General features: G+C 38.3%; 1 protein-coding gene across 1 annotated transcript in view; it reads right to left on the bottom strand.

Annotated features, from left to right (window-relative positions):
* Positions 1 to 16,352, bottom strand: part of cps1 (carbamoyl-phosphate synthase 1, mitochondrial) — an 80,660-nt gene that overhangs the window by 29,454 nt on the left and 34,854 nt on the right. The window contains exons 22-28 of the mRNA XM_026912908.3: positions 15,066 to 15,207; positions 14,905 to 14,970; positions 14,389 to 14,452; positions 12,595 to 12,776; positions 8,398 to 8,592; positions 6,314 to 6,381; positions 3,774 to 3,849 (exon numbers count right to left, since the gene is read on the bottom strand). Of these exons, the coding sequence (XP_026768709.3) occupies positions 3,774 to 3,849; positions 6,314 to 6,381; positions 8,398 to 8,592; positions 12,595 to 12,776; positions 14,389 to 14,452; positions 14,905 to 14,970; positions 15,066 to 15,207 (793 nt within the window). The remainder of the gene's footprint in view (positions 1 to 3,773; positions 3,850 to 6,313; positions 6,382 to 8,397; positions 8,593 to 12,594; positions 12,777 to 14,388; positions 14,453 to 14,904; positions 14,971 to 15,065; positions 15,208 to 16,352) is intronic.

Raw genomic sequence — 16,352 nt, 5'->3', positions numbered from 1 at the left:
TGACAAGCTGAGTTTTTCATCTTATTAACAGGGAATGACTGTTAATAGATAGACACTGTGAAGTAAGTTATAACAGGAATTGTTTCACGGACATTCCACAATGTTAAATGCAACTACAGGGTGTTCCAAAAGTCTCCATACCTAGGGGAAATTAACCTTTTTTTTAGCAAAATGTGTGTGTGTGTGTGTGTGTGTGAGAGAGAGAGAGATATTTTGGGTTACATACAAAATGGAAACTCAACTAAATAGCAGTGACGAGAAAAGATATATAAATGATATATAAAGATATATTAATGAATCTCAAACAGTACAGTTTGCTATAAAGTTATGACATTTCCGCTATATGATTTTCTTTGCTTAAGAAAGTGATAAAAATGTCACCTTCTGAGGTTTATGTTGTAAAATCATTGTGTAGCGCTAATGCTATATCATTACATTCACACTCAAATGCGTTGTAATACTAAATGCAGTGAGTAATAAAAATCTTTAGATTCAATGTTCCGTATTTTTTAGAGGAAACATGAGAAAGGTGTCCATGTGTATCTAATAAACAGAACCTCAGTATCTTCCCTTTTTCCCAAACTATTAATCAGTGTGCAGTGTTTCTCTGCAGGTTTTAAATCGTGGTATGATTCATTGGACGGAGCAGGTAGTTGGTGAGGTTTGTCCAATGTGAACAGTGAGTCAGTGAGATTCATTGTGATTGAGTGTCTGAGTGCAGGTAAAGTGCTGAGAGGAGGTTTAAAACGCTGTGCTAATGTTGGAGGAGAGCAAGGCGGCCTGCTGAGACCATCTGCAAAGCCGACACCCTCGCTGGGGGAACACGGGGGGTTTAACGACAAGCCATGTTAGAGAAAAACAAGATTTCTCCGAATTGGACTTGTTTTTAAATCAGCATCTGGTTGTTATCTCTTTTAAGCAATTACCTCTCTCTAATGCCATCAGTGTGTACCTCCTGCATCGGAGAGACAAGGAAAGTCGGGAATGTGATTGTGTAGCTCTCGATTTCAGGTTAAGTTTATGTTTACGTGTTGAAAATACTGAAACGTTGATTATAATTAGCGGCACACACTATAACCATAATAACACTCTTCACACCAGTTCTAGCTAGTATCAGCGGATTAGCTTATCTTGCACTCTGGATAAGATTATCAATAATGCAGATAATTGTTTATTTTTGCCTTAGTTTGAGAATTTGAGCTGCTTGTGCTTCTTGACTGTACGCAGCCACAGGTAACACTGTGTACCAGTGATTGTCCCAAAAATAGGCATGCTGTTATTTTTAGTTATATTGCAATATTGGAATGTTGGCAACAAAATATTTCCATGTTTGCTTTTCTTCCTTGCACCATTCCAATGAATTTTGTTCAACTTTGGAAGCTGCGCAGGCAGCAGCGCTTTTTAAAAGCAGATGCATTGATGTGGCAATTAGAAGAGTTACGCAATTCCTCAGTTCCAGATTATATGTAAAAACGTGTGCTGAAAGTTGAGAAAAAACATCAGGTGTGTGTGGCTAGCCACCGGTAGCTGAGCTGTTTAGACATCCACTCCAAAATACATCACCTTTCAGAAAGGGAAGTCTTTAATTGATCGCAAATAATGTAGCTGAATTATCAGCTGCCTAATATGCTTAGTTAACTTCAGGTAGCTATAGATACAAAATACTGAAAGACCTTGTTTGGGCTTCTGTGTAAATATCAACTGGTGCATCTGTACTGGAAAGTACACTATATGGCCAAAAGTATGTGGACACCTGGCCATCACCATCACTGTTACAATAAGCTCCACTCTTCTGGGAAGGCTTTCCACTAGATGTTGGAGCGTGGCTGTGGGGATTTGTGTTCATTCAGCTACAAGAGCATTAGTGAGATCAGACACTGATGTTGGGTGAGGAGGTCTGGGGTTCAGTCGGTGTTCCAGTTCATCCCAAAGGTGTTCAGTGGGGTTGAGGTCAGGGCTCTGTGCAGGACACTCGAGTTCTTCCACTCCAACCTTCACACACCATGTCTTCATGGAGCTCGCTTTGTGCACAGGGGCATTGTCATGCTGGAACAGGTTTGGGCCTCTTAGCCTCAGTTTCAGTGAAGGGAAATTGTAATCCTACAGCATGCAAAGACATTCTATACAATTGTGTGCTGCCAACTTCGTGGCAACAGTTCTGGGACGGTCCACATATGGGTGTGATGGTCAGGTGTCCACATACTTTTGGCCATATAGTGTAACTTAAGAGTACTGAGGTGACATCACATGACAGCGATCATGTGTTGATCCTGGAGAAATGTTGGTCCAGATACTTGAATTCCGTTAGAGAATGTAAGATGGCAAACCGAGTGAAAAGAGAAAGAGAGGTTAGTAAAGGAAAAAGAATGACAGAAAGGGAGAGATAGCATGAAGTTATAAAATGACAGATAAAACAACAACCCAGGAGAAGAAAGGCGTGAGAGAGGTGGAGAACGAGAGATGAGTCAAACAAATAAAGAATGCCTTCAAGTCAGAGAAGAGATAAACGTGACTTAATTGAGTGAGAGCTCAATTTTGTGTGTGTGTGTGTGTCTGTTTACCCTAACAATCTAATCATAATTGTTGTTTTCAATACATTTCAACATTAAAAACGTGGTCACAAACTGCAGCATCTTCCCCATAATGCAGCCACATACACACCTTGCGGAATAAATTTCTTTTTGTGCAGTGTATATGACTCTATTGCTGAATAAAACATTTATTTATTTTCTACACTGTATAATACATTGCTTGATGTGGCACTTAGACAACAGTAGAGGCACTGCATTGTGCATGGAAACGAAGTGCTGTATTCACACAATAATAAAATTTTATGCAAAATCTACATTCAGAATGAACTCTCTGTTTGATAATATAGCTATAAAATATTAAATATAAAATATTATTTATAAACAATATAAACCATTTGCAACACGTCTAAGGCTACTGCTTTATTTCATACACGTTTTTGTAAGTATGTGTCACAAATTTTGCTTCTGTCTCATGCTTTTGTTTTGGGTTCTCCATGTAATTTTCTTTTTCCTTTGTTTTGGTTCTACTCCTGTCTCCACCACTACACTGTCATTGGTTTGTTCTCCTAATGTGTGCACCTGTTCTGTGTTTAGCCCTTAATCAGCTTGGCTGTTTCATTAGGGCCTTTCGCACCACTTTAGTTCCAGAACTAAATTTACAGTACTAAAGTACTGGGCGATTTTGCACGAACTGTTTCCCAGTACCGTTTAAAGGGTTGCATTCGCACCGACAGGGGGCACTAGGAAGTGACGCAAGCCGGTCGACAGCGACGTCATTTGTGCGCGGCGTTCAACAACGGAAACAAAGAAGAACAACGTAAACAACCGGCGGATGGAGGACAATTAGTTCAGGTACTATGAAAAGGTTCGCGCGGTGCGAAAGGCCCTTTTGTCACATTGCAAAGTCAACTTTCACGCATTTCGGTACCGTTAAGTTGCGAGCCTTGTTTTCATGCTTCCTGGTTGTTTTGGTTTCTGACTCTTGCTCCTGTGTTGGATTTGCCGTAATTCACATTGTGCTGAGTACACGCAATTGTGTCCTGTCTCATGTCTGTCGTTTTAGTGAAATAAACTTTATACTGGCAGTGAAAAATTTTTGGGTAGCATAAGTATCCCTCCATTGAGATGAACACTACCACTATTATTAAATCACTATTTCTTCTAGGATTTTATGGCATCCATATATTGAAATGCATTGCTGTAAGACTTCCTTCTAGCTGATGGACGTGAACCAGGACTCACCTGAGACACCTGGGCCGCTTCCTCCAAGAAGCGCTTCATCTCCTCCTCGCCGTAGGCCACGTTCATCGCAGAACCGCTGACACCGGGAAGAAAAAAAAAAACGCAATAAACACAAGAAAAACACCTCTAATAACTGCTTTAAAGCAGACGCATCTGTTGTGCGTAAATTAGCCCTCAGGGATATTCAGTGACACGACAAAATGTAGAACAAAAATGCTAAAGAAGCTGAAGAGCAAGGGAGAGAAACCAAACAGGAGGGAGATTAGGGTCAGCCAAACCTTCAAGCTCTTCAGATTCAGTCAGTTTTCACACAAAAACAAACACTTCTTTGTCGAGTTTTTAACTTATTACAACTTTCTGCCAACATTTGTGGCAGAATTTGAGAAATTTGGTAATGTGAGAAATGAGAATTATCAGCCAAAACATTCCAACACTCTCTGCTTGAAATAAGATAAACTAGTTTCTCTTTAATTTTCTTTGAATCCACTCAAGTAGAACAAAAGAACAAAACAACAGAAGATTTTTATGCCATGTCGAGCCAACTGTTTCAGATAATACTCCTTACAGCTTGGACAATAAGTTGCTCGGGAGTAAAAGAAGCAAAGTTGCACTTCCCTAAATTCAGTCATTTAAAAGAAAAAAAAATCTGTGTTCGGTTAAAAAGTCCAAGAAAGCAGCATTTTGTTTTCAGTCAAATGGTTACTGTTAATTATTCAGTGGCAAACAATAATGACGGGAAAAGGTGCAGCACATTAATTCCATTTTCCGTAAAAACAGCCTTGTTTTTTAATATTACAATTAAAAGATTTACAGATTTCGTACTCTTTTTACTGGTGAAATAAAACCTTTGTGTGAATTATGAACAATAACAATAATGAACAATAATGATGGGATAATGGATTTAACAGAAAAATCACACAAAGGTCTTCAACAGCAAAAATATAAAAATATAAAAATATAAATATAATGTAAATATAATGTAACAAATATAAAATCTGTAAATATTTTATTTGTTATATTAAACTTTAATCGATCTGAGTAAATAAGTGCTGTATAGAAGTTTAAATTAAATTAACGTTCTGTACATTTTCCCATCATTTCTATTTGCCACCAAATAATTAACAACAAAATACTGAATGGCCACTTGACTAAAAAAATGGTGTTCACTGACGTTTGCAGAGTGTTGCACTGTATATGATGCATTGCTCTAGAAGTTACATGAAGTTACAAAAGCCAGGCTACTGATTTGTCCACCTGCTGCACTACACACATCGGCTGACGAGAGATGTGGCTGACAGTAGAATGATTTTTACTAGGCAGGTTAAATAGCATGCACAGATGATGGAGGATATTTACAGAATCAGGAGCGCATGTGAAAATACTGACGAAATCAAACAAAATAAAAGCGCATTGCAAAAATAGTGTACTCTTATATTAAGAGTATAGTAATTATATACTTGTTTGTTTCCCTTAATCAGCATTAATGCATTTAACTAGCAAAAAAAGTAAAAAAAATTACATTAGCTACTGCTTTTTCAGCCTGGTCACTTTCTGGGTAGCACACGGAAGCTTTTACTTGCCTGGTGGCTAGCTAGCTTTGCTCATTCCTGATGAATGTACCAGGAATTTTGATTCTCTATAATGTTTTCGTGCTGAATCCTTGTGAGTCTATTCATAGGTAACTTTAGGTTAGACTGATTCCAGTCTCAACATATATAAATGCCTTTATACATACTTGGTAATTTAGTCCTAAAGCAAACTATCATATATTTTACTCAAAATTGAAAATCTCACAGACATGCTAGAGGAAATTAGCATTGCTAATAATAATGCTAATTTCCTCTAGCGTGTCTGTGAGATTTTTGATGTTATGTTTGCGCCTACGGTAAAATCATTAACTACTAGACAACTGAAATAATGCACAAATTTTGACCAAAGAACATGTGTACAGTACAAGGAATAAAATGGTACTAAATTATTTACAACACCCACCAGGTTTTTTTTTTATTATTATTATTGTTATTTTTTTTTTTTTGCCCTCCTACACAAGTCCCACAAAGCATCCACACAACTGTCTGCTAGTCTGGATGAACTGGCTGAGCTGATGGAAAGCTGATGGGTTCAGACTCTGAGCTGCAGTCCCTTTGTGCTCCAGCCTGAGGTTCATCTGGGGCATTATGGGTAACAGTTGTATGGTGTTATGCGAGTATCAGGTCTGTCAGCTGACTGAACAGCAGTGCTAAAAGCTCAGGTCTCTTGGGAGCAGTACAGCTGGCATGCAGTGCAAAAAGCACAGAGCATCAGGGAGTTTTACAACGAGGCATAAAAAAAACCCAACATTTCTGGAAATTCACATTATATTAAAGAAACTGAATTGCGTCTTATTGGTTATGGAGAGACTTTTCTGAGAAACTGTTTGATAATATAGCTAGTAAAGAAAACGGCTCTCTCCTTTATACTGACTGATTCCAGTCTCAATACAGCAACATAAATAACCTGATAATTTACTCCTAAAGCTATCTATCTTATATTTTACTCACCTTAAAACGTAAGAGGGCCTGAGGAGGCAGGGGTAACCCACTTCATTAGCGAATGCGAAGGCATCTTCCTGAAACACACAATGATAAATCAACTGTCAGGCAGCTTTGCTCTACACACCATCCAATAATACACAACAGGAAGTAGATACAACACGGTAGTAAAGTGTGTTTTCATATCAGGACATGCTTTTAGTGCATTTCGTTTGCAGTTTGAGAGATAAAACGGATGAGAAGGTAATTACCGAAGACTGAATTTATCTCCAAAAACTTAGCTTCGTGTAACTGGAAGTCAAATGTAGTATTTTGAAAAGAATAAAAATAACCATGAGCTAGAACACTATTTTTTTCAGATGTATTTTTTTTTTAATTCTGGTGCTCGTTTTGAGTGTGTATTATATTCACTGGAAATTATTTTCGCTTGACTTTTATTATTTTCATTTTGACTCCTGGCAAAATGGGCCAATCAGTGACAGCCTACATTACAAAAAAAAACATGACAAACTTTCTAGCAAACAATCCTGAGGTCGAGGAGGTGCTGGGTGCTTTAAGGAGAAGTTGCTGATTCCCCTAACGAGCAGCACACCAAGTGAACCGTCATGTCCCTGAGTGTTGAGTGAGCTCACTCGGCTTGTTTCCATAGCTGGGGGAAGTTTATTAAAATGCAGCACTGCCATCTCTGTGCCCCTTACAACAGCACCGTCTCTGCCCAAAAGAGCCGGCGTGGCTAATGGACACGACGTCTACTTCTACAAAACACAACACGTTTCAGCACTTTGAATGTCTGAGGCCCAAGAGCACTCAGCACACCTCGGGAGAATCGGATTGTGCATGTTGTACTTCGGAGATGTACAAAATGCACACGTGTTAAAACAGAGCTAGTCTGTGTAACAAAATTGTTCATATACTTGACATGAGTTGAACAGGGATAAGCAATTTTATTTTTAAAAAAAATGGTGGTAGGTGGATGGAGTTCACCTAAACCCGAGAGCTGTGTCTGATTAATGCAGACTGCAAACTGTACCCTAATATCAAGAGGTGGAGCTACAGCATCTTCCTACACTACAACCAGCGTGATAAAACATTTTACAGGGTTTAAACTGTATCTTTAACAGAGATTGCAAACTCTGACAGCAGAGTGTGCAGAGCAGTATTAGAGAGCGTGGTCATTAAGAATGACCACAAGGTGCTGTGAACTGCACGCTCACAAAGTTATTATCAAGCGTGAAGAAGTGACGTGAGTGTGTGGAGAGACTGTTGAACATGACAGCACTTCACTTTGGCGAGCACTGAGCACATGCAGGAGCCAAGGCAGGTTAGATAAATGACACCTTGTGCTCATTTTTAATATAAATATAAACAGAGCTAAATAAAATGTTCCATCATGTCCAAAATTAATACTAAGTAGAGCACTCATTTCTTTATCAGTGTCAGTATCGGCACATGTACTCAACCTGGGAAAAAAAAAAAGATACTGATGCATGTTGTTAAAGCTTCCTTCTCATACTGTATAACGTGAAATATTGTTAAGATGAGAAATATGCTGCACACACCTGATGCTAAGAAGTTTGTTCAGTCATATTACATATATATATATATATATATATATATATATATATATATATATATATATATATATATATATATATATATATATAAATAATCGAGATTAGATTACTGTAATGCAATTCTAGCAAATTTCAATTTATCTAAAATACAGCAGCCAGGATTTGAACTAGAAAGTTTGAGCACAGAATTTTCATCTTTAGCTCCTGATATAGAAAGCTTTAACTGTTTTCTCCACCACAAGTAAGTAATATTCTAGCATTTTATAATCCAGTAGCAAGAATGGTATAGAATAACCTTCCCTTGCTCATTGGGGCTTAAAGCAACCATCTCTGTAAAGATTCTTTGAAACAATTTGAATTGTAAAAAAAAAAAAAAAAAAAATCGCTATAAGAATACATTTCGACTCTGATCTATAAAAGATGGCTCACTGCTATTCTACTTCACATCAACTCTGTATGCTGCGTTGCATGCGCCAAGGAGAAGAGCACATTATTATTTTGTGTAAAAGACAGTCTCACCAGTGAGCTCAGGGCTCTCCACGGCGCCTGAGCCACTCCCAGCTCATCCAGGATGCTGGAGAATATAGATCTCTCCTCAGCCCGGTGGATCTGCAGGGGGTTCGTGCCCAGAATCTTCACGCCGTTCAGGTGCAGTGGCACGGCCAGGTTATTGGGGATCTGCCCTCCCACTGAGACTATGCAGCCCGTACATCCCTTCAGAAGAGATAAAGGACGAGGTCAGGAAGTTTTCCAACAGTGATGCTGACTGCTTATGCTGATTCACAGAAATATCAGTAGGCATGTAAGAATACGTCCATATGTATCCAGTCTATATCTAAAATTATTAAGGCACACTACTGCTACAAATGGTTTCCTATTAATAAAGCAAATAAGCTGCAGATCAACTGCACAGTTTTGTAAGTTGATGCACTTGATATAGACCACACGCCACCTATTTCAGGTGGACCAAGATCTGTTTGATGGACCTGCACCAGTTCAAGGCAAAAAACGCTCTAACATCAATGTATGCTATATTCATTTGTTTTTTTATTTAGTTTACACAGAGTGGTGCGAAAGAAAAAAAAACATCCAATGTCTGTCGGTTCCTTGTTGATAAGAGATGTCAGGAGAGAATGGTCGCACTGGTTCGAGCTGACAGGAAGGCTACCGTAACTCAAATAAGCACTCTTTACAACTGTGCTGAGCAGAAAGGCATCTCAGAACGCTTGAGGTGGATTTGGTACAACAGCAGAAAGCCACATCGGACTCCACTCCTGTCAGCCAAGAACAAGAATCTGAGGCTACAGCGGGCACAGAAATAGGAGATCTTTTTGTAATATGCATTATTTAAAAAAAATAATGCATATTACAAAAAGATCTCCTATTTCTTTGCTTGTATTTCATTGCTTCATATTCATTTTGGAGCTAATACTACTAAACTTATTAAACAACCGTAAATGACCAAATTCTGTATCAGCACTTACTTTCTAGCATGTAGCAAGAAGAGGGTAGATTACAGATTGCCATTAGTGCTTGATTTACTGATAATATGGATCACTGTGTGTTTTTTTAAATAGCAAGAGTGTAACATCATAAAGGAGGATGACTTGATGGCTAAATAAAGTCAGCAGGATTTTTCAGGTGCTCTGGTTTAAGACTATTTAAAGAACATTTTAAATGCCCAAAATTCCCAAGTATCCCTCAATGCAAATATGAAAAAATCCATGGGTTGGAGTCGGACCTGATCCAGCTCCTAATACCTGGGCAGTGGTGGAGTGTGTGTCAGGCTGGATAAGTGTGTTTAACGTGTAGTTTCTTGCTGTAAAGTGCTGTGTTGGTTAGGATTAAAGGTTAAGGATTATGCTTATGGACCAGATCCAGCTCCACCCATGGGACTGTTGGTTCTGCAGCAAGCAATATCTTAAAAATGTTTCACCTTTTAAGAAAACAGAATCAGGTTCATGAGTACACATCTTAACCAGAGAATAGACTACGATACTTTCAGGTTGACTCTGTTGACGCTGAAAAATCTGCTTTCTTATTTTCCCATTTTCATTTTGAAATGAAGTGATAAAGGTGATAAAGGTGCTGGTTGGCTAAAGTTTTCAAGATATTTCATGATAAAGATTTATAATTATCTATACACAGGCGAGTATATTTGCCTACAAGGGAGGGGGGGGGGGGGGGGGGGGGGGGGGGTCTGATGATCATGATGCCTCGTAACTTCGAAAATGTTAGTCGACAAAGTACGGTAGAGCAATGAAAACGGTACCATATGAAAGTTTATACATTTATCTTCACTTTGAGACTAAAGATTATTACCTAACTGTAATTTATTGGTCTTTTATTGCAGAGTACATTTGTCTTGGCCAGATCTGCGCATCATACAGTTACATTCGGTGGCTTGTGAAAGTGTCATTGCCTAACATTTCCAAGGAACAGTCGCGTGATATTTTCCCTCAGAAACCAAGATGCCTCGAAACCAAAAAGCGCCATTTAGATACCGAATAAAGATGGAACCTTGTCGTTTAATCTGATGTTAGAGCTAGTATTCTGTAATTATCTGATATTCACATTATATTTCGTAAGCTTTAAAACTTAATTTTGTGGTTGTATCTTAATAGTCTGGGAAGCTACACAGCAATGGGACCAACCCACCCACAATTCAGTTTTTCATGAAAAAAAGCATGAAAATGTTACATGCAAAAAAAACAATAAATGAATGGAAAGTTATGTTATTGGTATCAATAAAAAGATAAATTTATAATGATTGGTGTGGCATCATTCTCATTGCTATATCACATTTTGTAGAAAAGTTATGGAGCATAATCGCACACACACCCCATTCTAATTTTTAATTATTTTCATTCAATTTTGACCTGAAGCTGAATCTTGGAAACTGGAGCCAATTAACACTGAGGACATAATTTTCCTTTATTAGTGACCCAATTCTAGTAAAATTGAGCTACTTTCATTTCCGAGGCTTTCTCCTTGTAGACCAGTGTTATGGCAGGGATTGTTATTACCTTTCTGTTACTTTTTTGAGCAACTTATATTTACTCGATTGTTTTAATGCTCACTCTTCTCCATCGCTCTCATCCTTTCACCAATGATATAAGCAGAGAGAGCACGTAGCACGGCTGTCATGGCGTGACCCTCCACTCTTCCATTCCCACTCACTCCACTATAGTCCCAAGCAGGAATTCACAACTCATAACATCCCAACTCCTTCCATTCATCTCTCTGATCCATTCCTCTGCATTTCCATGGCAACGGCATGCATGACCACTTCATTATTCAAGCACAGGTTTTGGCATGTCCCCACCCCAAACCCACCCTCCTCCCTTCCAGTGTTTATACGCTCCTGCTTGCACACTCCTAGTAATTACCCCGACACAGCATCTGGGAATTTCAACGTAGGAAAACAATGCGCATTAAACTCTCATCTCCACTAAATAAATAAATAAAATTAAATGCTTAATCACCCCGTGATCTGTGATCACCACTTGTACCAGCTTATAACGGGAAAGGAAAAGTCAAGGGGTATCATCAGACACATGGAGACAATCTCAGCGGGAGAGGTTTTTTTTTAGTATGAACAAGTCTGAATGTGATCAGGGCTTTGCAGTCTCTATGGAGATGCGGAGTCAAGATAATACCGGTTTGCCTTATGTCCCGAAGCAGCTCCTGGTGAGTTAATTGCTCATAAGACGAGAGGATCGGGTTATTAGCTACACAGACATTAATCAGAGATCAGTTCTCTGTGAGAAGCTCACGGCTTTTATTTTGAACACACTTCACTATAATGGGATTTTACTGGTAGGCTGATGATAGTCTGACTCTTGTGGTTTAAAAGGTCAAAGCAAACCACCAACACAAGATTGCAAACTGTAGAAGAAAAAGTGGGTGGAAATGAAAAATATTAATAAAAGAAATCAAGCTGTCAGCAGTTCTATTCAACTCCATGTATGTACTTGATCAATTTTATGGTTTTCAACTAGATGCACCAATTTCCAGTTCATTCTCTGATAGATCTCCAGTCCTCTATTTCTGTTTCTTTTTTTTTTTTTTGTTCTTAGTCTTTGCATGTTCTTTTTTCAGATTTCTCATTTCGTGTTTCTCACTGTTTAATTTCATTTGCAAGTGTAATATTCATTCGGTGTTATTTTTACATTCTTTCATTAAATCCTTTACACATCTATATGATTACTTCAGTGTTTTTAATCTTGACAGTTCTGTCCTAATCAAAGTAAAAAATCTTTGGAGAAAGTGAAGTACAGATGCACCCCAGAGAATAATTTTAATTATCCTGATGCATTCATGCTAAATACAAAGTAACTCTTTTTTTCGTTACGCCACATTACGCAATAAAAAGTCATACCACAACATCACAAATTTTTAGGCTGATGTCAATTAATACATGCATGAAATGTAAGAATTCAGTAGAGCTATCTCTACTTGAACAACATTCTACAAAAGACACTCCTAGTATTACATTTCCATTTATTCTACCACAATAGTCGCAAGCGGAAACTCACAATGTCCTTTTCACAACAAATCAGTTACTTTTGAGCTCTAAAAATGAATCAAAATTTACTGAATCTAAATTTACTGAATATACAGTATGTATATTGCCTCAACAAAAGGAATCCAAAGTGAGAAATGAAAAGAAAAAAAAAAAGGAACAGGTGCCTGGTGTGACCTTTGACCTCTTACCTCCTGACGGTTAATGTCCAGAACACGCTCGAGCGTCAGCTCCTCGAAATAGAGGCGGTCGCACTCGTCGAAGTCGGTGCTGACCGTCTCGGGGTTGTGGTTCACCACCACTGTGCGCTTGCCCATCTGTCTGAGGGCGCGGATACTGGACACGGCACACCAGTCGAACTCCACACTGCTGCCTGGAGCGCAGGAGAGAGTCAAACTGAACCAACATTCACTCATCACTACAAACACTTTCACTTAAACGCATAGGAGATGGAGATTAAATCCCAGTAGTGATTTTTCAAACAGAGTCTATGGCAGTGGAATTGACTCTGCACTAGGATTTGAATAAATATAAATGAATAGATGTAGAAACATCCATGGATGTAGTAATTTAGTCCAATAGGTTGAGTCTAGAGGTGGCCTCGAGAAAAACACTCACAAAGTTTTCAATTTCAGACTTTAAAACCTTACACCAAACCTCTTTGCTTCATATAATTAGCATGGTGGCATTTCATTTTCTTCTCCACTCTGTTACTGGCTTCACTAGGAGACTGAGAGACTGTGGGTTTTAATACACAAGACTAAACTTAGAGCAGTGAGAGTGTGCAATTTGTTGCAGATTTGCTGCAGGAACATTTTCCGGCCTTTAAATTGTCCAATTTATTGGCCATCTAAATACCACCAAGTGGCTCATGCCCAGTGCCCAAACCATTTTTTGGGAGCACTCCAATGTCGCAGCCATCCGTTTCTAGATTATTAGGTTACAGCTTATGGTTTCAAAGGTGTCAGTTTAGAAAATGCAAAGTTGCCAGTACACTTTCTTTAATGAATAAAGCACACTGTTATAGGAAAATAATCAGCGATGGGGTCACGTGATGAAGCGCAATTACTTAAAAATTACTTTGAAAAAAAAAAAACACTTCCCAAAGTGTTTTATTTTATTCCTCTTATACCATAGCGCTTTACTAAAGCTAACCAGGTCCTGTTAATTAAAGCACAACATCTTTTCCATTTATAGTACAGTTTAAAGCTGTGGAACGTCCAGGAAGCAACTTCCTGTCATCACTTACGTTACAGCAGCTAGAAACAGTCATGCTTTTATTAGCATCTTTTTTTCTCTCTCTCAGGAAAAAAAAAAAAACATCTTGTCATGTTACTGAGAAACCAAAGAGTGTAAACTCCTCTGTCCTGAAGACTTTCCTGTGGTGGAAAACCTACTGACACTGGAGACTCCTTCCATTAATGTTAAATAAGAACCTCAGAGAAAACATCTGTGTTTCGCTGTTACTATAGAAACCGTATTAGAACAAGTGCATTAATATAAGCCTGTGATTTACAGCTGCACTACTGTCAAAGCTGCTGTTATAGAAAACTAACTGACACTTTCTGACCAATCAGATTCGAGAATTCAACAATGTTGTGGTATAAGGAAAGACTATACACTTGTACACACTTGTTTATCATGTATGTGTATCCCAGATAGGTCACTTCGTAGACCGTCAGGTGCTGTACACAAGGTTGTGAGTGAGAGAGAAAACCACTGGACCATTACATAACAACTAACACACACTGTGCATGCAAAACAGATGAGCTTTAGTATCTAACTCTGCTGTTGTACCTGATACACTCATACCAGCACCACACACACTCCCATGTCAGTGTCAGTGGTACTGCCGTGCTGAGAATAAACCATCATCCAAATAATATCTGCTCAGATTTGGCCCTTGGTGGTCCTTTTTCACTGATGGATGAAGCAGAGGGGCCAGTACATTGTGCATGTTAAAAAAACACAGGCCAATTACTCACCGATGTGATAAGGACCACAGCCTAAAACCATCACACTCTGATCTCTGAAGTCCAGGTCATGCTCCTGTTACAACAGAACAACCATGTGTCACATTTTATGGAAAAAATAAATAAATAAAAATATTTAAAAAATGGCATAAAATGTCAAAAAATAGCAGAATTGATTGTTTTTTTTCCAGGAACCTTGTGCTCAATAATAGACTTCAGCAAATGATTAATTTATAAAAAGATTAATAATTGAACCATGAAACCCAGCACGCAGGAATAGTGTGCTTGTGCTTTTGGGAAAAATCGGAATTACGGTTGCCAGCTAACATTGAGAATGTTTCCTTATTCCTGCCTTAACATGATTCGAAACATGCTAATTAACATGCTAATTCAGATATACTGATGACAGTTAAAACTGTATACATCATTAAAACAGTAATACATCATTTTATTATCAATAGCTGTTATGTAAGTTCATATCTGACTAATTATTACCCTGTCATTATTTTGATTAGCACAGTGTCTCACCTGGCCATGGTAGGTACAGTACAGGTAGTTAGTGACAGCAGGATATTCTGCAGCTAGCGTATCAATCTGAAAGACAGAGCAGTCAATATCTTTAGTACAGCTGTCTTTCTTTCATAGAAAAGTGACTGATAGTGGTGGTTATGAGGGCATGATGTCCTGACCTGTTTGACCCAGGGCTGGATGCTGTGGCTCAGTCTCAGGGAGCGTGTCTCTGCCTCTGACGCGCCGAGGGCCTGGCCCACCTGCCGGTCTGAGAAGCCCTCCTGCTTGGCCTTCAGCAACAGATCAGCTGGAACAGTGGAGCTGAGAGATAACACAGAAGATCAGCATTACACGCCTAAACACGTCCAGTTCATTACTGAACATCTCATTGCTAAACAATTCCTCACTGTTGCTGAAAGAATGCAGTTTTTTTTTTTTTCCTGATTATTCTGTTAAAAAATATTCAGACATCAAATCAATAGTAAGGTCAGGTATAAAGATTTAATGATTGCAAATAAGAGCATAAATATTTCATATCTCATATAATTAATTAACTAACTTAAAAATAAACAGTAATCATCAAACGCTTGAAACGGAATCTGAGAAATTAACTTTTTTTTTTAATTACTTTAATATATCTGACCAGCCAAGACATGTTTGCTTCTTTAGCTTTAGAAAAGCGTTCATATTCTACATTCGCTCCTGAGTTTGCATAAATTTACATATAAAGAGACTCGCTAATGTGTATCTCGACTGATTGGCTTCAAATCGTACAGCTGGTGATGAGTTACTGCGATTTTATACACGGATTACCCTGTCAAGTTTTAATCACTTATTTATGTCAATTACACACTGATTTAATGAACATTTTATCAAACTCTGTCCTTTCATATTAATGACTTTAAAGAAAGCAATCCAATACAATCCAAATACAAATCCATAAATTAAGACAAATAAGACTAGCCGTTCAACTGCGACAAAAGAAATGGCACCCTATAAAAGGAGGAACAGTTAGTGTGTGTCTATGGTAGCTGACACACTGCAGTGGCTGAGCTGCATTACTGGAAGATTTAGCGAACACCACGCTTAGGAGGCGTTCTTTTCAACGTTTTTTTGTGAGCTTTGCCTTTTATGGAGCTTTGTGGGTGTGGCTAAATGTGAATCGACTGTGCCGTGAACCAGCTCAGTAATTTATATAAATGGATAGAAAAAAATTATTACCAAAACTTTTGCAAACCTGACAGAATTCTTTTTTTTTTTTTTTTGGCTTACGAAAAACATTTACACACGACTTTACTAAATGATTGATAAATGAAGCCCATCCATTGAGTGCTCACTCATTTTCACTGGTGTGTATACATAGACTTAACTCATCTTTTTGGTTAAATGATGTTAGCTACCCCTTTTTTAGTCTAGATATTTAGGTTTCCTGTTAGGACTGGGCAGCACACTGGAGCTTTTACGTC

The sequence above is a fragment of the Pangasianodon hypophthalmus genome, chromosome 5 (genome assembly GCF_027358585.1).
Source record: "Pangasianodon hypophthalmus isolate fPanHyp1 chromosome 5, fPanHyp1.pri, whole genome shotgun sequence".
NCBI classification, from domain to species: Eukaryota; Metazoa; Chordata; class Actinopteri; order Siluriformes; family Pangasiidae; genus Pangasianodon; species Pangasianodon hypophthalmus.
The sequence above is the reverse complement of the archived record's forward strand: the minus strand, read 5'-3'. Positions and strand labels throughout refer to the sequence as shown.